At 49.0% G+C, this 24,812-nt stretch overlaps 1 protein-coding gene across 1 annotated transcript in view; it reads right to left on the reverse strand.

Annotated features, from left to right (window-relative positions):
- The window catches only part of LOC147119525 (uncharacterized), a 110,337-nt gene extending 101,462 nt beyond the window's left edge, over window positions 1-8,875 (reverse strand). The window contains exons 1-2 of the mRNA XM_085984115.1: window positions 8,725-8,875; window positions 2,633-2,720 (exon numbers count right to left, since the gene is read on the reverse strand). Coding sequence (XP_085840241.1) covers window positions 2,633-2,720; window positions 8,725-8,771 — 135 coding nt within the window. The 5' untranslated portion in view covers window positions 8,772-8,875. The remainder of the gene's footprint in view (window positions 1-2,632; window positions 2,721-8,724) is intronic.
- Window positions 8,876-24,812: the final 15,937 nt, after the last annotated feature.

The following is a 24,812-nucleotide window of genomic DNA, read 5'->3' on the forward strand; positions in this document are numbered from 1 at the left end:
GTCAAAGGGCCAAATGGCTGACGCTGGTTGCTAAGAGAAATTAGGCACAGTTGGTGCGACAACGCCACTCGCAGACGGGAAGTGTCATCGCACGACCTTTCTTTTAAGAGGGATCAATAGCTGTCGCCTATTTATATTTTGGCTGACTTTCCCCCTCTTCTGGAGGTGCTGACATCTCGCTGGGGTGGGGGTACGGGATCCTCGGGCACCCTGCGGTTCCCACCCCCAACCTCCGGGACAGCGTATATTGGCAGGGTACTCGACCTTGGTGGTTGTGGGGGGGGGAAGTTCCCATCCTTTACCATTCAACGACAACGACAACTTGTCGCCTTTATAGCGCCTTTAATGTAGTAAAACGTCCCAAGGCGTTACACAGAGGCATTATAAAATAAAGTTGGACACCGATCCACATAAGGACATATTAGGGCAGATGGCCAAAAGCTTGGTCAAAGAGGTAAGTTTTAAGGAGCATCTTAAAAAAAGAAAGACTTGTATTTATACAGCTCCTTTCACGACCACCGTTTTTTTATACAGCCATTTAAGTACTTTTGAAGTGTAGGCACTGTTGTAATGGCAGCCAATTTGCGCACAGCAAGCTCCCACAAACGGCAATGTGATACTGACCAGATCATCTGTTTTTTGTGCTGTTGGTTGAGGGATAAATATTGCCCAGGACACTGGGGATAACTCCCCTGCTCGTCTTTGAAATAGTGCCATGGGATCTTTTACGTCTACCCAAGAAAACAGACGGGGCCTCGGTTTAACATCTTATCTGGAAGTCGGCACCTCCGACAGTGCAGCACTCCCTCAGTATTAGCATTAGAGTGTCAGCCTAGATTTTTTGTGCTCAAGTCTCTTGGAGTGGGACTTGAACCCAGGACCTGTCTGACTCAGAGGCGAGAGTGCTACCCACTGAGCCACAGCTGACACTAAAGGAGAAAAGAGAGGTAGAGAGGTGGAGAGGTTTAGGGAGGGAATTCCAGAGCTTAGAGCCTTGGCTGGCAGCTGAAGGCACGGCCACCATTAGTTGAGCGATTAAAATCGAGGATGCTCAAGTGGTCAGAATTATAGCATCGCAGATATCTCGGAGGGTTGTCGGGCTGGAGAAGGTTACAGAGATAAGGAGGGGCGAGCCCATGGAGGGATTTGAAAACAAGGATGAGAATTTTAAAATCGTTGCTTAACCAGGAGCCAATGTAGGTCAGCGAGCACAGGGGTGATGGGTGAACGGGACTTGGTGCGAGTTAAGACATGGGCAGCAGAGCTTTGGGTGACCTCAAGTTTACGGAGGGTAGAACGCGGGAGGCCAGCCAGGAGTGCGTTGGAATAGTCAAATCTAGAGGTAACAAAGACATGGATGAGGGTTTCAGCAGCGAATGAGCTGAGGCAAGGGCGGAGACGGGCGATGTTCCGGAAGTGCAAAAAGGCAGTCTTAGTGATGGCACGGATATGTGGTCGGAAGCTCATTTCAGGGTCAAATATGACACCAAGGTTGCGAACAGTCTGGTTCAGCCGCAGACAGTTGCCAGGGAGAGGGATGGAGTCGGTGTCGAGGGAGCGGAGTTTGTGGCGGGGACCAAAGACAATGGCTTCGGGGTTCCCAATAGTTAGTTGGAACAGGGTAGTGATCAGGTGCTGTGACCCAGGCTGAATTTACGCCTTTTCCTAACCATGGGGACACTGACACCCAATTGTATTCCCCTCCTTAACTGCCCGCCCCCGGCTGGGAATTTAGCACAGACCTGGGGTGGGGGAGGGGGGCGGGTGCGGATGTGGATGGATGGAACCTAGGCTCTTCCTGCTCTGTGTGGGGCTCAGTACCAATTGTAGACCCCTACCACCCACCCCAGGCTGGTATCAGTTAACTCAGCATAGAGGGGTGGGGATGGAACCTGGGCCCTTCCTGCTCCTGTGGCTCAGTAGCTCACTGGGCAGGGCATCTACCCACAGAAAGGTTGGTGAAGTTCACTTTGTATATTGTGGTATAAAGGGGGTGCAGCTGGATGCAATGGGTAGCAAGCTTCCCCAAACTGCAACCAGTGGCTCGGTGGTAACAATCTCACGTCTGGAAGTCAGAAGGTCGTGGGTTTAAGTCCCCACTCCAGAGACTTGAGCCCCATAATCCAGGGCCGACACTCCCGGTGCCAGGGAGTGCTGCACCGTCAAATGTGCCATCTTTCGGATGAGACGTTAAACCGAGGCCCCGTCTGCCCTCTTGGGTGGACAGAAAAGATCCCACGGCCGCTATTGGAAGAAGAGCAGGGGAACTCTTCCCCGGTGTCCTGGGGCCAATATTTATCCCTCAACCAACATCGCTAAAAAAAAACAGATGATCTGGTCGTTATCGCAGTGCTATTTGCTGGGCGCAAATCAGCTGACCCGTTTCCTACATTACAACAGTGACTACTACACTTAAAAAAAAAAGCACTTCTTTGGCTGTAAAGCGCTCTGGGACGTCCTGCGGTCGTGAAAGGCACTATAGAAATGCAAGTTCTTTCTTTCTATGGCCGAATATCAAAAAATGCCCCGGATTGTCTCTGTTCGAACAGAAAGAATCGCCTTGCTTGGATGAAAATGGCCGCCGGCAAAATCTGGCTCCTCAATAGGGGCCACTGTGGGGCTCAGATCTTACCCTATAGTCATTTTCTATTCTGCGTTGGACCTCCATCATGTAGGCACTGTCTATGATGGGTGTGTTTCTGTGGTAGCCACTCTCCATCCTGGAGGGAAGAAAGCAGTGAAGGGAGCATCACTGAAACATAAGACAGAGCCTGTGAGATGCACAGAATTACGTTGAATCTTACATCACAGAAACAGGCCATTCAGCCCAAAAGGCCTATGCTCCACACGAGCCTCCTCCCACCCCATTTCATCTCACCCCATCATGCTATTCATCTCAACTGCTCCTTGTGGTAGTGAGTTCCACATTCTCACCACTCTCTGGGTAAAGAGGTTTCTCCTGAATTCCCTATTGGATTTATGAATATCTTATATTTATGGCCCCTAGTTTTTGACTCCCCCACAAGTGGAGACATCTTCTCTACGTCCACCCTATCGAACTCCTTCATAATTTTAAAGACCTCTATCAGATCACCTCTAAGTCTCTTTCTCAATAAGTAGATCCTCTCAGTTCTGGTATCATCCTTGTAAATCTTTTTTGCACCTTCTACACTGCTTCTATATCTTTTTTGTAATGTGGAGATCAGAACTGAGCACAGTCCTTCAAGTGTGGTCTAACCAAGGATCTATGCAAGTTTAAGATAACTTCTCTGCTTTTGAATGAACCCCAGTGCTTTATTAGCACTTTTTATGGCCTTGTTAACCTACTTTTAGTGACTGATGTATCTGTACCCCGAGATCCCTTTGCGCCTCTACCCCATTTAGACTCTTATTTTCCAAGGGGTAGGGGGTTACCTAAATGCACCACCTCACATTTATCTATATTGAAATTCATTTGCCAATTACATTCTTCATCTGCAAAATCAGACAGCGAGTATCGACAAACTGTTTGTCTAATGTCCTCATGCCAAGTCATGATCTTACTGAATGGCGGAGCAGGCTCGAAATGCTGAATGGCTTACACCTGCTCCTATTTCTTATGCACTTATGCCCATTCTGTAAGTTTATTTGGGGCACTACCTTCACTGGAGCACTACTTTTAGCGCCTCGAAAAAATTAGCGCCCCTGCTGCCGAAATTCATCGGTAGCACCCCAAGAGGGAAGCGGGGCACTATTGGAAGCGCCCCGCCTCACTCTTGGGGCATTGTGAGGGAATATCGCAGCGCTACGTGCCGCAGCGCCACGCTGCGGTATTGCAGGCCTTCCTCCCCTTCTTAAAGGGGAGAGGCCTTGTGCAGCGCGACCCGGGGCCTAGCTGGGCCACCGAGGTCAGAGTGCCGGCAAAAGAGCCCGGCACTCAAGAGAAGTGCCGGGCTCATGGAGCGCAGCCGGCACGCCGCAGTGGGGGGGGGGGGGTGTTGCTCAGGAGTCCGGGAACGGCAACGGAGGCAGGTGCTGGCAGGCGGCCAGCAACAAAAATGGCCGCCCGGCACCTCGCCTTTAATTAGCGCCACCGTGGCCGCAGGTAGGCCCCCCTGACCCCGTCGGACATAGTGTCCGGCGGTAAGTCAGGGGGCACTACCGAAGATCGCGGCCGGGGCGCTGTGCACGGTGATGACGTCATCGCCAGCGGTGCAGCGCCGCGGGGCGCTAACGGTTACCACCGCCGCTAACCTCCCGCTGAATTTCGCAGGTGTTGGCGGTGCCGCACCCGGGCGCTAACGGGAGGCGCAAAGCAACTGAATTGCTCCCCCTTAATGTCTGCCTGCATTTTGTCCCAGTCCTCCTCTGTATTAACTACGCCCATGAACCCCCCTCATAATTAGTGTCATCCACAAATTTTGATATTGAACTTCTGATTCCCGAGTCCAAATCAATTACGTAAATGGTGAGCACCAGTGTTCCCACCACCAATCCCTGTGGAATGCCACTTCACAGCTTCCCCCAGTCTGAATAACTACCCTAAATACCAGTCTCAGTTTTCAGTTTTGTGGTAGGATTGCTCTCCATTTTGCTACCTGTTCCCTTAACTCCACATGCTCTGACCTTAGTCTACTATATGGTACATTATTTTTTTTTTATTCGTTTATGGGATATGGGCATCGCTGGCAAGGCCAGCATTTATTGCCCATCCCTAATTGCCTTTGAGAAGGGGGTGGTGAGCCGCCTTCTTGAACCGCTGCAGTCCATGTGGTGAAGGTACTCCCACAGTGCTGTTAGGGAGGGAGTTCCAAGATTTTGATCCAGTGACGATGAAGGATCGGCGATATACTTCCAAGTCAGGATGGTCTGTGTCTTGGAGGGGAACTTGGAGGTGGTGGTGTTCCCATGTGCCTGCTGCCCTTGTCCTTCTAGGTGGACGAGATGCTGGTTGGAGGTCAATCATCACAGCCCCAGGACATCACTGTTCCTCAGGGAAGTGTCCTGGGCCCAACCATCTTCAGCTGCTTCATCAATGTCCTTCCCTCCATCATATGGTCAGAAATGGGGATGTTCGCTGATGATTGCACAGTGTTCAGCGCCATTCACAACTCCACAGATAATGAAGCAGTCCATGCCCAGATGCAACAAGACCTGGATGATGTCACCACTATGCTTGCTGACCTACACTGGCTCCCGGTCCGCCTTAATTTTAAAATTCTAAATCCTTCTTTGAATACCTCCCACTGTTTTCCTCTGGGTTTACCTATTAATTAAGTTACCTATTAAGTTTAAAGCCTTGGTTTGTGTGTAATCTTTCTCCTTCTCAAACTTAATGTCAAACTCTACCATGTCATGGCCACTGTTTGCAGGATACTCTCGTACTGTCAAATTATTAATCCTTGCTCATTTCCTCATTACTAAGTCTAGTTCCCTTGTTGGTTCTAAAACATATTGGCCTAGAAATTCGACTCGTGCGGTGGCTCAAAGCAGGCGGTATCAGCTCGGCTGCCTGTTATAGGCAGTGTCTGATATTTCATTCAAGTGCAGTCAGTGGACCTGAATATCAGGCGCTGCCTATAACCCGTTTTGCACCACTGCCCGAGATGAATTTCTACACCACTGATTCAGAAAACTGCCCTGGATATACTCGAGAAATTCATTGTGTTTACGACTTGAGCTATGTTGCATCTCCCATTCGATGTGAAAAGTAAAATCTCCCATCAGAGCCATTTTGCCTTTGCTACATGCTTCTCTGATCTCCATATTTATGTAACCCGCTACTGCATCACTGCTGTCAGGAGGTCTGTAGATAACTCCTGCATCCTTTGCTCTCCCTGGCTCTCTCTGTCTATCTGTCTGTCTCTCTCTCTCCCTGTGTCTCTCTCTCTGTGTCCTCGCTCTCTCTCTGTCTGTCTCTCCATGTGTCTGTCTCTCTCTCTGTCTGTCTATCTGTCTCGCTCTCTGTCTCTCTCTGTCTCTCTCTCCCTGTGTCTGTCTCTCTCTCTCTATCCCTGTCACACTCTTTCTCAACTTTCTCTCTCTCAAATGTCACTCCCTCTCTCGCTACTCTCTCTTGTCTTTTTTAAAAATCGTTTATGGGATGTGGGTGTCACTGGCAAGGCCAGCATTTATTGCCCATCCCTAATTGCCTTTGAGAAGGTGGTGGTGAGCCATCTTCTTGAACCGCTGCAGTCCGTGTGGTGAAGGTACTCCCACAGTGCTGTTAGGGAGGGAGTTCCAGGATTTTGACCCAGTGACGATGAAGGAACGGCGATATACTTCCAAATCAGTATGGTCTGTGTCTTGGAGGGGAACTTGGAGGTGGTGGTGTTCCCATGTGCCTGCTGCCCTTGTCCTTCTAGGTGGAAGAGGTCACGGGTTTGGGAGGTGCTGCCGAAGAAGCCTTGGTGAGTTGCTGCAGTGGATCTTGTAGATGGTACACACTGCAGCCATGGTACGCCGGTGGTGGAGGGAGTGAATGTTTAAGGTGGTGGATGGGGTGCCAATCAAGTGGGCTGCTTTGTCCTGGATAGTGTCGAGCTTCTTGAGTGTTGTTGGAGCTGCACTCATCCAGGCAAGTGGAGAGTATTCCATCACGCTCCTTACTTGTGCTTTGTAAATGGCAGAAAGGCTTTGGGGAGTCAGGCGGTGAGACACTCACCACAGAATACCTAGCCTCTGGCCTGCTCTTGTTGACACAGTATTTATGTGGCTGGTCCAATTAAGCTTCTGGTCAATGGTGACCCCCAGGATGTTGATGGTGGGGGATTCGGCGATGGTAATGCCGTTGAATGTCAAGGAGCGGTGGTTAGGACTCCTGTTTGTTGGATATAGTCATTGCCTGGCACTCGTGTGGCGCAAATGTTACCTGCCACTTATCAGCCCAAGCCTGAACGTCGTCCAGGTCTTGTTGCATGCGGGCATGGACTGCTTCATTATCTGTGGAGTTGCGAATGGCGCAGGACACTGTGCAGTCATCAGCGAACATCCCCATTTCTGACCTTATGTTGGAGGGAAGGTCATTGATGAAGCAGCTGAAGATGGTTGGGCCTAGGACACTGCCCCGAGGAACTCCTGCAGCAATGTCCTGGGGCTGTGATGATTGACCTTCAACCACCACAACCATCTTCCTTTGTGCTAGATATGACTCCAGCAAGTGGAGAGTTCCCCCCCCCGCCCGCCGACCCCGATTCCCATTGACTTCAGTGTGTATCTCTCTTGCTGTGGCTGTCACAGTCTCAGGATACGGGACATTTAGGACTGAGATGAGGAGAAATTTCTTCACTCAGAGGGTGGTGAACCTGTGGAATTCTCTACCACAGAAGGCTGCGGAGGCCAAGTCACTGAATATATTTAAGAAGGCGATAGGTAGATTTCTAGACACAAAAGGCATCAAGGGGTATGGAGAGAGAACGGGTATTGAGATAAGAGGATCAGCCATGATCATATTGAATGGTGGAGCAGCCTCGAAGGGCCGAATGGCCTACTCCTGCTCCTATTTTTCTATGTTCTATCCCTCTCTCAATGTGAACCCACAACCTGCTGACTCAGAGTGCGAGACGGCTACCACCTGAGTCGCGGCTGATACTTATGATGCAGGAAATGCCGGTTCATGGTAAACAGCCAGTGTATAAAAAGGGCTGAAGTTGCAGGGCTAAGTCAGGTAGCAGGAGCGAGAGAAACCCGAAATGCTACCCTTTGTATTGTATGGACTGCTACACGAATAAAGTCTGCTCCATACACTTAACTGTCTCTCATGCTCACTCGAGGCGTGTTGCTGTGAGCCACAGAGGGAAGGAGGTTGACACGGCTGCACCACCGCCAAGGCTAATATATCCTTCCTGAGGTGTGGTGCCCAGAACTGAAAACAGTACTGAAGATAGGATCTAACCAGAGCTCTGTACAACTGAAGCATCACTTCCACCCCTTTGTACTCCAGCCCTCGAGATAAAGGCCAACATTCCACTTGTCTTTTAACTTGCTTTTTTGTCCCAGTCTAATGGATTTTAATGATTTGCATACTTGGACTCCCTAATCTCTGCTCCTCTACAGCTCAAAGTTTTTCGCCTTTTAGAAAATACTACCGATTTATCTTTCTTGGATCCAAAGTGGATGACCTCACCTTTGCCCACATTAAACTCCATCTGCCAGAGTTTTGCCCACTCACTTAATCTGCCTGTGTCCCTTTGTAACTTCCAGCTCCCATCAGCACTACTTACTGTCCCTCCTGATGTAGTGCCATCTGCAAACTTGGATATACAACTCCCTATTCCTTCATCCACATTAAAGCTGAGACCACAGAACAGATATGACAACAGAAAATGCTGGAAGCACTCAGCAGGCCAGGCAGCATCCGTGGAGAGAGAAACAGAATTAACGTTTCAACCGATCCCTCTCGTCACATTGCACCAAAGGTGCCAGATTCATCAATTGGGTATTAGGGTGAGAGGGGAACACCCTTTGATGCTCCTATCAGACTGATTTCATTACTTTTTATTGTATTATGAGGTGTGCAAGGAAGTCCTCTCCGAGTTAATAGTGCTGTGGTTAGGTGCCAAACACATCTTTGATTGCTGTGGGGCACCTTTGGGTGCCAAGCCCATATTTGGTTCTAGTGGGGCACCCTTGGGTGCCAATTTTTTTTGGGTTGCTGTGGGGCACCTTTGGGGTGCAAACTCACCCTCACCCCCACCCCCCAGTTCAGGCTGCTGGGGGTCCACCCTACCCTTGGGTGAGCCTTACCTGTAGCTGGGAGGTCCAACAGCTGGCGCCCACTTCCTCCCTGCCATTTCCAGTGCGCCAGCTTCACCTGATCTCTATGGCAACCACGTCACTCAGCGTCGTTTCCCCGGGAGACCATGCTGCCGGCGCCCCCGGGATTTCCGCCCACCGTGGCGGCCTCGGCCAATCGGCTTTGACTGACCCCCACGTGCCATCGCGCGCACACGTCGCAGTGGTCACGTTGTCATGGAGATGACGCTCCCGGCCGCCCCGCCCCCTTCTCGCGCCGACGCACAACAACGCCGCCGGTCTCCATGGAAACAGCCGCGAGCCGCGCATGCGGGGATAAAAGTGTTCGTTCAAATGCCAACCGGCGCAGTCTGCCGTGGAAACGGGGACGCGTTTCCACCCACCCCACGCAGTTTCCTTCAAGTGCTGCCGACGCCCACCGCCTCGATTGGTAATCAAACATCCGCCTAACCATCACTTAAACTTTTAAGCGGCAGACTCACCCGCCCGCCTCCAACGGCTTCAGGAAATGCGACTGGCTGAGCGACCCGTCAATCAAGTCAACGTTCCGCGCCGATTGGTTCGCGTCCAAGGCGTTTCCTCGACGTGCGACCGCCGGCGGTCGGCTGACGTCGTGATGGACGTTCAACCACGTGCCTCACCGCACGCGCCGTGCTCAACCCATTGGACGGCCTTCACGTCAACCAAGTCGGACTCCCCCGTGCCGATTGGTTCGCGTCCAAGGTGTTTCTCGACAGGCGACCACCACGTGGACGTTCCCTACGTCACTTAGAGTCCTCGGCATGCACCGCGCTATTCCTATTGGACGGCCTCCATGTCAATCAAGTCGGACTCCCCGCGCCGATTGGTTCCCGCTGAAGCTTCTGCCGCCTGCAAACCTGCCCCCTTTCAACCACCCGGGCGGGGTGGCAATCCGATTGGTCAATCACAAACGCTACAGGCCGATTGGCCGCAGCCTCATCCGCTGACGACCCCACTTCAATGTTTTTCACCAGATGAAACACTTGCCCTTTTCACCTCCTCCCTTCCCACTGCCCAGGGTCCCAAACCTTCCTGGAAAAAAGCAGGAAATGGAAAGCAAGTTTAGGGGCTGGGATGAAAGAACAAACGGGAAGGTCTGTGATAGGATAGAGGGCAGGAGAGATTAAGAGACATTAAGAGATATTCAAGGCGAGAGGAGATGGTAGTGGGACAGGTTAAGGAACAAAGGATGGCTCTAGATGAAGTGTGAATTGCGCTGGCAGAACGAAGGACAGCTGCCGTGTGGGAGGGAAGAAAAAAAGGCCAAACAAAAAGTGGATAAAAAAAGAAAATATATATATGTGATAGGGGCCGAGGTTATGATCTGAAATTGTTGAACTCTATGTTGAGTGTTGTGGAGTATTTTAAACCAACACTCAACACAAGGTTTTAGATCGATAGTCAAGTTGTCTTTATTACACCGGTGGGGAGACAGTCTGCTTTGTCTTAGCCAGACCTTTCCAAATTGTTACAGCAAACACTACATTTATTTACATTAGAATACACATGGCCATCCCATGTACAATTCATTCCTGCCACCTGATTGGATCTTGGCCCACATGCACCTTCACGGATTGGTTACAAATCTTAATGTAAACATGTGTAAGCTGCCTCCTCAAATCAATCACTGAAACTGCTGAATGCTAATTAAAAGATACCTTGGAATGTGACCTTGGTAATAAAGTTCTTACGGGCAGTTGAAATGCTGGACATCCTGTCTCCATTTAATTGTTTTATATCTTTCCAAAGGTCAGCTATCTTTGACCGCATCTTTATGGATGTGGTCTTTCATGTTAGTCGCTGTCTTCCTTACACCTTCAGTGAAACTGCCAGCGATGTCAGTTTAACTCTTTCCTCACTTCAATCCCCCCTTTTGGTACTTGGCCCTTGCCCAAGTTAAATCACATGTATAAGCATCGCTGTGCCTCCTGCCCCATGCGGTGATCAGGTGCTGGTTCGGGAGGTCCTGCATTCCATTATGTCTAGAGCAACCTTGTGTTTTCCAGCTTTTTCTGACTCGCTTTAGCTCTTTGTTTGGTCCGTTTCTTTTTACAAGCGGTGCATGCTGCTATTCCCCATCCTATAGCCATGACTAACTGTACTATCACTAATATATAAGAAATGATGCGGATCCATGGGTGTATGTTGACATTCATTCCCCAATCCCACAGCTTCTCATACCATGGGACTTCCTGTAGCTCTTCCTCTATGTCTCTTTTCTAATTCCCTAAGATTCCTTTGCAACACTACTTAAATCCTCTTTCATTTCTTGCAGATCCTCTTCCAGGCAGGATATTGGGGCCCCTACCAGATCTTCATAATTAACCAACTCGTCCCTTAAACTATCTGGCACATTTAGTTTTATTTCCTCCCTTGAATGTACATACACCAATCTGGTGTGTCCAATTGTCACAGGGATCTTTGGCATAAAGCAGAAGTTAGGCATTGTGATTGTTACTCTATTGGTACTCAGTCTCTGTGGTGGCTATACAATACTCCCCTTCACCTCTATATCCCGAGCGGGTGTGATGGTGATCAACATGTGATAATTCCAACACACACCCCTCTGTCTTATTATAGCCGCACTCATCCTTAGGGCCTTCTCCTACCGGATTTGGGCATATCATAAGCGTGCCTTTCCCGTGGCATCCGTTTAGGGAGACTCCTCTCATAGTATCAATCTTTCTGATGGCATAGGTGTCAATTGGTGGTATGACTCACCCCTCACTATGCCTATGTTTGTTACCTGGTACTGTGGGTATGGAGTCGTATCTAGTCCCACCACTGCCTATCATTGCTGTCACTTCTGCTTTACATTTTTGTATCACTGGATATACTCTGGTCATCCCTTTGAGGATGCAAGCCCTCAGAGGGCCCGGATTCTGGTTCATGCCATGGAGCTGTGTGCTGTTAATCCAGTCTGGTACCTTGCCTTGCTGTATCTGTGCCAGATTATATTTTAACTATCCGGTAATCCATTGGCCATAGGCATGACACATGCCTCGCCCTACCCCATCTTTTGCCTGTTCCTCATCTCTATGGTTCAGTTTGTTGATAATGCTAGCATGGTCCTCTATAACCTTGATTCCCTTGAGTAATTTCCTTATCGTGTGTCCTCCTAACTCTGATCCTTGTCGAACCAAACCAGTTTCCTTCTCTAAAATCTGTTGTAATACCCTTTGTAGTCGTTCCACATGACTGGACTCCTTGTATATCTAGGGCATTAATGAATGATATCCCCGTGTTTATTCCCGTGAGTATATCGGTTCCTAAGCTCCTCTTAATCCTTTGGTGGAATGCAGCATGTCCCCTAAAACTAGTTGCCCCTGTCGCATCAGCAGATTGGTTAATTACATTCTTTATCATATATGCATACAATTCTCTAGTTTTAGTAAACCTTTCACAATATCCTGGCCATTGTAACATGGTTAAGTTCATTAGCACCAGTACAATTTCGTGTCTCACGTTACCATACAATTGTTCTCTCTGGTAAATAATACTAGTCCATTCATAGGTCCAGGTTTCATATCCGGACATTGTAGCATCCTCGGTTCGCTTGTCTCTTCTTTCTGTGTATTGGGAGCCGTGGATGAGACTCCGAATGTGATTGTTCCATTAAAACATGGTGCTTCCTCATCATGTACTTGTCGTGTAATGTGGGATGTCCCTTCGCTTATTTCGTGTCCCAGCAGTAATCCCACCTTCATGGTGAAGTTTCCCTGTAAATTAAGCAGAAGCCTGGTCGTCACCAGAGGTTAGTTTATCTCCGGTGTTTATTCCATTGTTCCTGTGGGATTTAAGATCAGATGGGTTATTGTTGTACCGTTTTAATTGGGTCCAATGTTTCCATCTACCCTTTCCCCTCATATTTATACATGCGCACGTATCGCTGGTCACGATCACCTCAAATGGTCCAGTCCATCTAGGTGAGAATCCCGATCTCTCTGGCAATATTTTAACAAATACCCGCTCGCCCACCTTGGGTAGGGGCTCCGAGGCCCCCTGCTTTTGTATATTTTTTATCTCTGATGTCTTGTTGTTCTTTAACTTCTTGTTTGAGCTCCTTCAATTGATTATCCAATGTTTGTACGTATTTCCTAATTTTATCTTTTAAGGGTCCTAGTCTCTCGCTACCAGATGCTACTCCTTCCAGCAGACACATTGCTCGTCCAGTCATGAGTTCGTATGGTGTCAGTCCGGTCACCCTGTTTGGGGTGGCTCTCAGCCTCATCAGGATACACGGAAGGACATCCACCCATCCCTGTCCGGTTTCGGCTATGGCCTTGCTTAAGGCTATTTTCAGGGTTCTGTTTATTCGCTCTACCATGCCTGAGCTTTGCGGATGATAGGGGATATGGAACTTCTGTCTTACTCCCAGTAACTTACAAATTTCTTTCATTACCTTTCCCGTAAAGTGAGTACCTTGATCTGAATCTATTTGCAACGGGACCCCCCATCTCGGTATCACGTCGTATGCAAATATTCGGGCCACAGTCTGAGCACTACAGTCTCTGGTGGGGAAAGCTTCCACCCACCTTGTAAACTGGTCTATGATCACTAAACAATATTTCTTCCCTCTGCTGTTATTCTACCTACTGCTATTGGTGTAGACATCTCTGTGTCCGCTGCTGCTCTTGCTGCCTGATCAGCTAGCATATTTCCCTTTTGTTGCTCGCTCACTATCTTGCGGTGTGCCCTTATTTTAATCACTGCTACCTCTTCTGCTCCTTTTACCACTTCTACTAGGTCTCTCACTACCTCTCATGCTGTATTTGTCCTCCTCCGGAGGTTACATATCCTCTCCTATTCCACGCTACCATATAATCATGCACTACCCCAAATGCATATCTACTGTCTGTGTATATATTTACTCGTTTTCCTTTTGCCAATTTCAATGCTTCCGTGAGAGCCACTAGTTCTGCTACCTGCGCTGAGATTCCTCCTTCAAGCCCTCCCTTTGCGACTGTTTCTCCGTTCTCGGATACTACTGCCCAACCAGTTTGTAATATCAGCTGTCCTGACATAGTGACGGGCTCGCATATCCGCACTGCCCATGCGGCGCAGTCAAGGGCCGCCATGCATCTCGCCATTCCTTTAGCCATGGGGGTTTGTTGGGTGGAGTAATAGGCAATTGGCCTCATATCTCCCCCGTACTCTTGGGTGACTACAGCGTTATAGAAGTTCCCATCTATATACTATAGTATATATGGAATGGTTTGACTATATTTGGCAATCCTAGTGCGGGTGCGGACGTCAGGGCTGCTTTTAATTTTGCATAAGCCTCGTCCTGCTCCGATTCCCATTCTATCTTATCAGTGGCGGGTCTCCCCCCTTTAACTAACCATTGAATCGGCTCTGCTTTCCCTGCAAAGTCTGATATAAAATTCCTGCAGTAGTTAAACAGTCCCAACACTTTCCTCACTCCCCGGACGGTCACTGGCCTTGGCATGTCTTTTATGGCTACCTTTCGTTCCTGCGGGAGTGCCTTATACCCCTGGCTAATTTCGTGCCCTAGATACTTTACTTTGGACAGTCCAACCTGTGCCTTTTTGGGGTTCAATTTAAAGCCAGCTTTCTGAAGTGTCTGGATGGTGGCTAGTACTGCTCCCATGTGTCCTTTGTCATCCTCTGATGCAATCATTATGTCATCGACATGTTGGGAGTAGGGCACTCCGGTACTTTGATAGATCTAACTCGTCTAGGGCTTGACTCAGTACACGGTGGAATATATTTGGACTATTGTGGAACCCCTGCGGGACCCTGGTCCATGTATCCTGTCTATCCCCGACAGTAAAGGCGAATTTCCCTTGTGATTCCTCTGCCAATGATATGGACCAGAACCCGTTCGTTGTATCCAAGACTGTAAATATCTTAAAGTCTTGTTTCAGACCATTAAATATCTTATTCAATGCAATCTACACAAATTTACACCAACCAGAATTTCACCGTAGCCACAATAAAAGTCTGGTTTTAATAGGTTAATTAACCTCAATAACTCCAATTTAATCCAGATCAATTTTTTTTAAACTAACCAGTATCACTTGGAAAAGAAAGAAACCATAGCCACATTAACAAAGAAACAATCACCCATGCCTTGTAAACATTCAAATTCATTTTCTTCCAGGCACATTGGCAACTGTGACTTCAAAGCTGAAGCTTATCTTTTGTAAAACAATTAACAAACTTAAAACAGCACATGCTTGTCCATCATTCAAGACATGTCTTGAAAGGGTTAAACAGCTTTTAGCTCTCTGTACAAAAGAGTGGGTGGAGCTAAAACAAACACAACAGACACTTTCTTTCAAAGACAGAAAACTTCCACACTTTTAACACACACTTTCACACAAACTGAGATTCCAACATTCCTTTTAAGATTCCTTTCACTCAGCAAATCCTCTATTTTACTTGTTTTGGACTGAAACTGATATCATCTGTGTTGATAAAACTTAAATTTTTTCCTTATTCCCTTTCTTAAATTACTGGTACTCGGGTACAATTTTGGCTCCCGTTTTTGGTCCAAATTCGAGTACGTCTAACTCAACTCATAATATGCGCGAGCCACTAAAATGATGGCCTTTTCTTCCTTTAATTCTATTTCCTTAGCCCACCATTCTCTTTGTTTTACCAGTGGGTCATTCAGTTGCCAATCGTTTATAACCATTTTGTCAATTAATCTTTTATTTTTGTCAGAGACCCCACCGGCCCCCACTCGAGTTTTTCACTTCCCATGGTTAATTGTTGTCAGCAGTACATCCCTTACTTTACTCTCGCAGAGTGAGACCGTACTTGTAACCACAGTTGTCAGAGGTACGTCCCGTACTTTACTCTCGCAGAGTGAGACCATACTTGTAACCACAGTTGTCAGCGGTACGTCCCATACTTTACTCTCGCAGAGTGAGACCGTACTTGCAACCATTTTGTTCTGGCGATTTGTTGTCAGAGGTATGCTTAAGCTTTATGCACTCCTTGCAACTCGCCTATTTTATTTGTTGTCAGAGGTATGCTTAAACTTTCTGCACTACTTGCAACAATTTTGTTTGGGTAATTTGTTGTCAGAGGTATGCTTAGCACTACTTGCGACTGGAGTTGTCAGAGGTATGCTTAAACTTTCTGCACTACTTGCAACTCATACCACGCCTATACTTCCGCATGTTTCACCCTAACCCCAAGAACGCTTGACTTATCGATTCAAACCTTTTAGTTCTTTGATTCCAAAGGGGGCGGTGGACACGAGACGGTGTTGCCTTGCCCTAACTGTACGTGGTAATTAAAAGTACTCACGTTTTTGGCTCAGCTTCACTCGCCCATGCCTCCCATCCGTGTGGATCCTGTTTGTGACACCAATTGTTGTGGAGTATTTTAAACCAACACTCGACACAAGGTTTTAGATCGATAGTCAAGTTGTCTTTATTGCATCGGTGGGGAAACAGTCTGCTTTGTCTTAGCCAGACTTTTCCAAATTGTTACAGCAAACACTACATTTTTATACATTAAAATACACATGGCCACCTCATGCACAATTCATTCCTGCCACCTGATTGCACCTTGGCCCACATGCGCCTTCATGGATTGGTTACGAATCTTAATATAAACATGTATAAGCTGCCTCCTCAATCAATCACTCAAACTGCTGAATGCTGATTAAAAGATACTGTGGCGGAGCCACCAAGGGTCTCAGAACAATTGGTAATAATCCCTTTAACTACAGTGTAGTGCAACCGCGGACTGCACCTTTAAACTGTACTGTATTCTGTTTTCCTGCACTCCACGTGATGATGTCATGACGCCAATCACGTGACCACCAGTGGCGCGAAGAACGCGATGACGTCATGACGTCAGCTTCCAGAATCTTCCAGTAGTCGTCGAGTGCCCAGCAAGCTGTATAGACCTGTGTACCGTTTCTCCTGTAGTTTCCCTGTTAACTTCGTTGTTCATTAAAACCTGTTGATTTGATTCATCGAGTCGAATACCTTATTCAGATAGGAACCTCCGTTCCTACATTGGTGACCCCGATCTCGTCGGACAACTTTCGTCGAGGATGAACACGAACGCCGTCGCCCTCAAACTGCCGCAGTTCTGGGAACAGCAGCCAGCAGCATGGTTTTTCCAGGCAGAAGCACAGTTCGCTCTCCGGGAGGTCACAGCGGATGCGACCCGTTATTATTACGTGGTTGCCGCTCTCGACAGTGCCACGGCCTCGTGGGTCATCAGCATCCTTGGAAGCCCACCAGAGGAGGGCAAGTACGAAGTGCTTAAAGCCCGTTTGCTACAGGTATTTGATCTTAATAAGTCGGAGCGGGCACGCAAGCTTATTTCCATGCCCGGCCTCGGGGACTCAAAACCGTCAGAGCTGATGAGTCAAATGCTCACGCTGTTGGGCGCGGAACCCCAATGCTTTTTATTCTGTGAGCTTTTCCTCTGCCAGCTACCCGAACCGGTGCAGGCGGCATTGGCCAACACTGCCATCACAGACGGTGCTGAACTCGCTGCAGAGGCAGACAAGATTTTTACTGTTACTCAGCAATGTTGTGCAGCCACGAGGCGCTTTTCCCCCACGCGAGCGAAGCCCAGCCCTCCCCCAGCAGGATGGTGCGCGTACCACGCCCGTTTTGGCGCCAAAGCTCGATGCTGCCGGCCTCCTTGCAGTTTCCCTCAAGAAAAAAAAAAAACTCCAACAAGCCCGCATCCTACCGGACGGACGACAAGGTCTAGAAAGCACAGCAAGTTAGCTATGGCGGCGGGCTCAGCGGGCAAACTCATTTACGTTACGGATTCCGTTACGGGCCGACGATTCCTGTGCGACACTGGTTCCCAGTGCAGCATCCTCCCTGCTTCAAAGCTGGACCTACTATCCTGCGGCCAGGGGCCTTCCCTCGTGGTAGTAAATGGCGCTGCCATGCGTACGTTCGGGAAACGGACGGTAAACTTAACCTTCGCCGGTCAGCGTTTTGTCTGCGACTTCATTACAGCTAAGGTCTCACAGGCCATCCTGGGTGCTGATTTTTCTGTGCAAACGGTCTGCTGGTCGACGTCCAACACTGCCGACTCATTAATGCGTCCACTTTCCACGCAGTGCCCTGCCACCGCAGCACCGCCGTGTCCTGGTCGGTGGCCTGTGCGATTCCATCACAAGACGGGTTTACGCGCCTGCTTGGCGAATTCCCGGAGCTCACCAGGCCTACTTTTTCGGCTGCAAGCACACGGCACGGGGTGGAGCACCATATCTCCACGACCGGAGCACCCGTTTACGCTCGGGCGCGGCGATTAGAAGCCGGCAAGCTGGCAGCCGCAAAGGCTGAGTTCCAGACCATGGAGCGACTCGGGATCATCTGGCGTTCGGACAGCCCTTGGTCCTCCCCACTGCATATAGTACCCAAACCAGGTGGCGGATGGCGACCGTGCGGGGATTACAGACGCTTAAACGACGCCACGACACCGGACAGGTATCCTATTCCCCACATCCAAGATTTTTCGGCACATCTGGCTGGCAACGCTGTATTTTCTAAAGTGGATCTCATTCGTGGATATCATCAAGTTCCAGTGCACCCTCCAGACGTCCCCAAAATGGCAGTCATCACTCCGTTCGGCCTTTTCGAGTTCCTCCGCATGCCATTCGGTCTAAAAAACGCAGCGCAAGCATTCCAGCGGTTGATGGACTCTGTCTTACGGGACCTGCCCTTCATTTTTGTATATTTGGACGACATCCTAATAGCCAGCAAGGATACGACAGCTCACATGGCCCATTTACGTACACTTTTCGCCCGACTCAGCCAACACGGCCTTATTGTCAATCCGGCTAAATGCACATTTGGAGTATCCAGCATTGATTTCCTGGGACACAGGATTACCCCAGAAGGCGCCGTCCCACTAGCCACCAAGGTAGAGGCAGTTACCGCATTCCCGCGGCCTCACACGGTCAAACCCCTACAAGAGTTCTTGGGGATGGTAAATTTTTATCATCGTTTTGTCCCCAAGGCGGCCCGGTTAATACAACCTCTGTACGAAGCACTAAAAGGGAAGTCGGGCAAGGATGTTCTCACTTGGACACCGCAAATGGACCAGGCATTCCGCGATACCAAGGCGGCGTTGGCGGATGCAACTATGCTAGCACACCCACTCCCGGACGCGACTGTTGCCCTCACTACGGATGCCTCCGACTACGCCATCGGAGCGGTTCAAGAGCAGTGGGTCGACGGAGGTTGGCAGCCGTTAGCCTTTTTCAGCCGCCAACTGCGCAAGAACGAGCGAAAGTATAGCACTTTTGACAGAGATTTGCTAGCCCTGTTTTTGGCCATCCGGCATTTCCGTTTCCTGCTCGAAGGCTGTCCGTTCACTGCATTCGTGGACCACAAGCCACTCACCTTCGCCATGGCCAAAATGGCAGAACCTTGGTCAGCTCGGCAGCAGCGCCACCTCACGTTTATATCCGAATTCACAACGGATTTGCGGCACGTGTCAGGCAAGGATAATCTCGTGGCAGATTGCCTTTCCCGGGTTCCAGTCCAGGCAGTCCACCTGGGCATCGATTTCGTCGGACTGGCAGAGGATCAACTGGCAGACCCAGAGGTACAAGCGTTTAGGACCACGCCTTCCAGTTGGCAGGTTGCAGACGTGCCATTTCAAGCGGCAGGAACCACGCTCTTGTGCGACACATCCATGGGAGTGCCCCGGCCCATTGTGCCGGTCGAATGGCGCAAGAAGGTATTCCAGGCAATCCATGGGTTATCTCACCCGGGGATGCGGGCTTCTCAACGGCTACTGTCCCGCAAATTCGTTTGGAAAGGCATGCATTTGGACGTCCGGGACTGGACAAACAATTGCGTCGATTGCCAAAAATCCAAAGTCAACCGTCACGTCAAGGCTCCGGTGGCCAACTTCCCGGTGCCTGAGCGCCGTTTCGACCACGTTCACGTGGATTTAGTAGGTCCCCTTCCCGGGTCGCGTGGATTCACACACCTCCTGACGGTGGTAGACCGGACCACCAGGTGGCCAGAGGCGATTCCCTTGGCCGCTATCACCGCAGCAGACGTCGCCAGGGCATTTCTTTCATCATGGGTGGCTCGGTTCGGGGTGCCATCGGACATCTCCTCGGACCGCGGTCCGCAATTCACATCAGAGCTGTGGAACGCAGTGGCACAAGGCCTGGAAACCAAGCTGCACCGTACCACCGCGTACCATCCGCAGGCGAATGGCCTGTGCGAAAGGTTCCATCGGTCTCTCAAAGTGTCCCTCCGTGCCAGCTTGAGGGGACCCAACTGGGTGGACAGGCTTCCATGGGTGATGCTAGGCCTCCGGACAGCACCAAAGGAGGATCTTCAGTCTTCATCGGCTGAGCTGGTTTATGGCCAGACACTCAGAGTACCAGGTGACTTTCTCCCTCCACACACTGAACCATGGTCTGCAGCTCAACAGCTCCTACTTCATCAGGAGGCGGCTAGGAATTTCCTGCCCATCCCAACCTCGCACCATGACCTGCAGAGGCCTCACGTCCCGGCAGAGCTCATGAGTTCGGACTATGTCTTTATTCGATAGGACGGTCACAGAGACCCACTCAAGCCACCGTATACCGGACCTTTTCGTGTCATCGCACCAAGGGAAAAGTTTTTCACAGTCGAAGTCGGTGGAAAGTCTGATACCGTCTCTATCGACCGGCTCAAACCAGCCCACCTGGATTGGAGTGAGCCTGTCGTGGTTGCCCAATCGCCTCGCCGCGGCCGACCGCCGTTAGCCGCCAGACCAGCCGTGCACCAGCCCACCGTCGAACAGCCCGATTCGGCCTCTGACGCGCCTGCACCTCTGACTACCGTTTCTGCCTCGCCCGAGATGCCGCTTCTGCCGCAATCCGGCACTGGTCCTTCCACTAATGCCCCGTTTCCGCTGCCTGAATTTCGTCGCCGTTCGGCCAGGATCATTAAGCCTCCTACTCGGTTGACAATGTCCGTTAAAGTGGATTCTGGGGGGGCGCCTGTGGCGGAGCCACCAAGGGTCTCAGAACAATTGGTAATAATCCCTTTAACTACAGTGTAGTGCAACCGCGGACTGCACCTTTAAACTACTGTATTCTGTTTTCCTGCACGCCACGTGATGACGTCATGACGGCGATCACGTGACCACCAGTGGCGCGAAGAACGCGATGACGTCATGACGTCAGCTTCCAGAATCTTCCAGTAGTCGTCGAGTGCCCAGCAAGCTGTATAGACCTGTGTACCGTTTCTCCTGTAGTTTCCCTGTTAACTTCGTTGTTCATTAAAACCTGTTGATTTGATTCATCGAGTCGAATACCTTATTCAGATAGGAACCTCCGTTCCTACAATACCTTGGAATGTAACCTAGGTAATAAAGTTCTTACGGGCAGTTGAAATGCTGGACATCCTGTCTCCATTTAATTGTTTTATATCTCTCCAAAGATCAGCTATCATTGACCGCATCTTTAGGGATGTGGTCTTTCATGTTAGTCCCTATCTTCCTTACACCTTCAGTGAAACTGCCAGCGATGTCAATTTAACTCTATCCCCACTTCATTGAGTCCAGAGGGCTGTAAAGTGCCTAATCGGAAGATGAGGTGCTGTTCCTCGAGCTTCCGCTGAGCTTCAGTGGAACAATGCAAGAGGCCGAGGACGGTGAGGTCTGAGTGGGAATGGGGCGGTGAATTAAAGTGACAGGCCACCGGGAGCTCGGGGTCCGCATTACAGACTGAATGGAGGTGTTCCGCAAAGCGGTCACCCAATCTGCGTTTGGTCTCCCCAATGTAGAGGAGAGCACATCGTGAGCAGCGAATACAGTATACTAAATTGCAAGAAGTACAAGTAAACCGCTGTTTCACCTGGAAGGGGTGTTTGGGGCCGTGGACAGTGAGAAGGGGGGAGGTATGAGGACATGTGTTGCATCTCCTGCGCTTGCACAGGAAGGTGCCGGGCGAAGGGGAAGGGGTGCTGGGGGTGGTAGAGGAGTGGACTAGGGTGTCTCAGAGGGAGCGGTCCCGACGGAATGCTGAAAGGGGAGGTGAGGGGAAGAGGCGTTTGGTGGTGGGATCACGCTGGAGGTGGCGGAAACGGCGGAGGATGATTCATTGAATGTGGAGGCTGGTGGGGTGAAAGGTGAGGACAAGGGGAACTCTATCGTGGTTCCAGGATGGAGGGGCAGGGGTGAGGGCAGAAGTGCGGGAGATAGAACGGACACGGTCAAGGGCCGTGTCAACCACAGTAGAGGGGAATGCTTGGTTGAGGAAAAAGGAAGACACGTCAGAAACACTGGTATGGAAGGTGGCATCGTCAGAACAGATGCGGCGGAGGCGGAGAAACCGGGAGAATGGAATAGAGTCCTTATAGGAGGCGGGGTGGGAGGAAACTTAGAAACATAGAAGACAGGAGAAGGAGTAGGCCATTCGGCCACTCGAGCCTGCTCTGCCATTTAATGAGATCATGGCTGATCATCCAAATTCAGTACCCGGTCCCTGCTTTCTCCCCATATCCCTTGATCCCTTTAACCTTAAGAAATATATCTAACTCCTTCTTGAATATATTTAATGAATTGGCCTCAACTGCCTTCTGTGGTAGAGAATTCCACAGGTTCACCACTCTCTGGGTGAAGAAATTCCTCCTCATCTCAGTCCTAAATGGCTTACCCCTTATCCTTAGACTGTGACCCCTAGTTCTGGACTCCCCCGCCATCGGGAACATCCTTCCTGCATCTAGTCTATCTAGTCCTGTTAGAATTTTATAAGTTTCAATGAGATCTCCTCTCATTCTTCTAAACTCCAGTGAATATAAGCCTAATCGACCCAATCTCTCTTCATACGTCATTCCTGCCATAAGAACATAAGAACATAAGAAATAGGAGCAGGAGTAGGCCAATTGGCCCCTCGAGCCTGCTCCGCCATTCAATAAGATCATGGCTGATCTGATCCTAACCGCCAATCCACTATGACAGGACTATCTCCTGAATCTAACAGCATTAGACACACGAAAACAGGAGCAGGATCAGGCTACACGGCCCCTGGGCCCGCTCCGCTACCCACAGGGCCATGACCTATCCGAACCTAGACTCATGTCCAAATTCCTGCCCGCTCCCCGTAACCCTTAATTCCCTTTTCTACTAGGAAACTGTCTATTTCTGTTTTAAATTTATGTAATGATGTAGCTTCTACAGCTTTTTGGGGCAGCATATTCCATGGACCTACCACCCTCTGAGTGAAGTAGTTCCTCCTCATCTCAGTTTTGAAAGAGCAGCCCCTTATTCTAAGACTATGCCCCCTAGTTCTAGTTTCACCCATCATCTGGAACATCCTCCCTGCATCCACCCGATCCAACCCCTTCATAATCTTATATGTTTCAATGAGATCGCCTCTCATTCTTCTGAACTCCAATGAGTAGAGTCCCAATCTACTCAACCTCTCCTCATATGTCCATCCCCTCATCCCCGGGATTAATCGAGTGAACCTTCTTTGTACTGACTCGAGAGCAAGTATGTCCTTCCTTAAGTATGGACACCAAAACTGTATGCAGTATTCCAGGTGCGGTCTCACCAATACCTTGTACAACTGAAGCAATACCTCCCTATTTTTATATTCTATCCCCCTAGCAATGAAAGCCAACATTCCATTGGCCTTCTTAATCACTTGCTGCACCTGCATACTAACCTTTTGAGTTTCGTGCACCAGGACCCCCAGATCCCTTTGTACTTCAGTACTTTCCAGTTTCTTGCCATTAAGATAATAACTTGCTCTACGATTTTTCCTGCCAAAGTGCATAACCTCACACTTTCCAGTATTGTATTCCATCTGCCAAATCTCTGCCCACTTACTTAGCCTGTCTATGTCCCCTTGCAGGTTTTTTATGTCCTCCTCACTCACTACTTTCCCTCCCATCTTAGTATCATCTGCAAACTTTGACGTGTTACACTCGGTCCCCTCCTCCAAATCGTTAATATAGATTGTAAAGAGTTGGGGACCCAGCACTGACCCCTGCGGAACACCACTGGTTACTGATTGCCAGTCTGAATATGAACCATTTATCCCAACTCTCTGCCTTCTGTTAGATAGCCAATCCTCTATCCATGCCAGAATATTACCCCCAATCCCGTGATTTTTTATCTTAAGCAATAATCTTTTGTGTGGCACCTTGTCAAATGCCTTTTGGAAGTCTAAATACACTACGTCCACTGGTTCACCTTTATCCACCCTATATGTTACTTCCTCAAAGAACTCCAGCAAATTTGTCAAACATGACTTCCCCTTCATAAAACCATGCTGACTTTGTCTTATTAAATTATGATTATCCAAATGTCCTGTTACTGTCTCCTTAATAATGGACTCCAAAATTTTACCTACCACAGATGTTAGGCTAACCGGTCTATAGTTTCCAGCCTTCTGTCTACTGCCCTTTTTAAATAAGGGTGTTACATTAGCAGTTTTCCAGTCTGCCGGGACCTTTGCTGAGTCCAGGGAGTTTTGGAAGATTATTACCAATGCATCCACAATCCCTACCGCCACTTCCCTCAAAACCCTGGGATGTAAGCCATCAGGTCCAGGTGATTTATCCGCCTTGAGTCCCATTATTTTACCAAGTACTACTTCCTTAGTGATTTTAATCGTATTTAGCTCCTCCCCCCCTATAGCCCCCTGCTTGTCAAGTGTTGGGATATTCTTGGTGTCCTCTACTGTAAAGACTGATGTAAAATATTCATTCAGTGTTTTTGCCATCTCCATATTTCCCACCATTAATTTCCCGGTCTCATCCTCTAAGGGACCAACATTTACTTTAGCCACCCTTTTTCTTTTTATATAACTATAAAAACTCTTACTATCTGTCTTTATATTTTTTGCTAATTTACTTTCATAATGTATCTTCCCTTTCTTAATCAATCTTTTTGTTATTTTTTGCTGTCTTTTAAAGTTTTCCCAATCCTCTATCCTCCCACTAGATTTGGCTACCTTATATGTCCTTGTTTTTAGTCGAATACTATCCTTAATTTCTTTACTTAGCCACGGATGGCTGTCTTTTCTTTTACACCCTTTTTTTCTCAGTGGAATATACTTTTTTTGGAATTTGTAAAATAAC

The sequence above is a fragment of the Somniosus microcephalus genome, chromosome 4 (assembly GCF_052327205.1).
Source record: "Somniosus microcephalus isolate GS21.2 chromosome 4, FLI_Smic_1.0, whole genome shotgun sequence".
Lineage (NCBI taxonomy): Eukaryota > Metazoa > Chordata > Chondrichthyes > Squaliformes > Somniosidae > Somniosus > Somniosus microcephalus.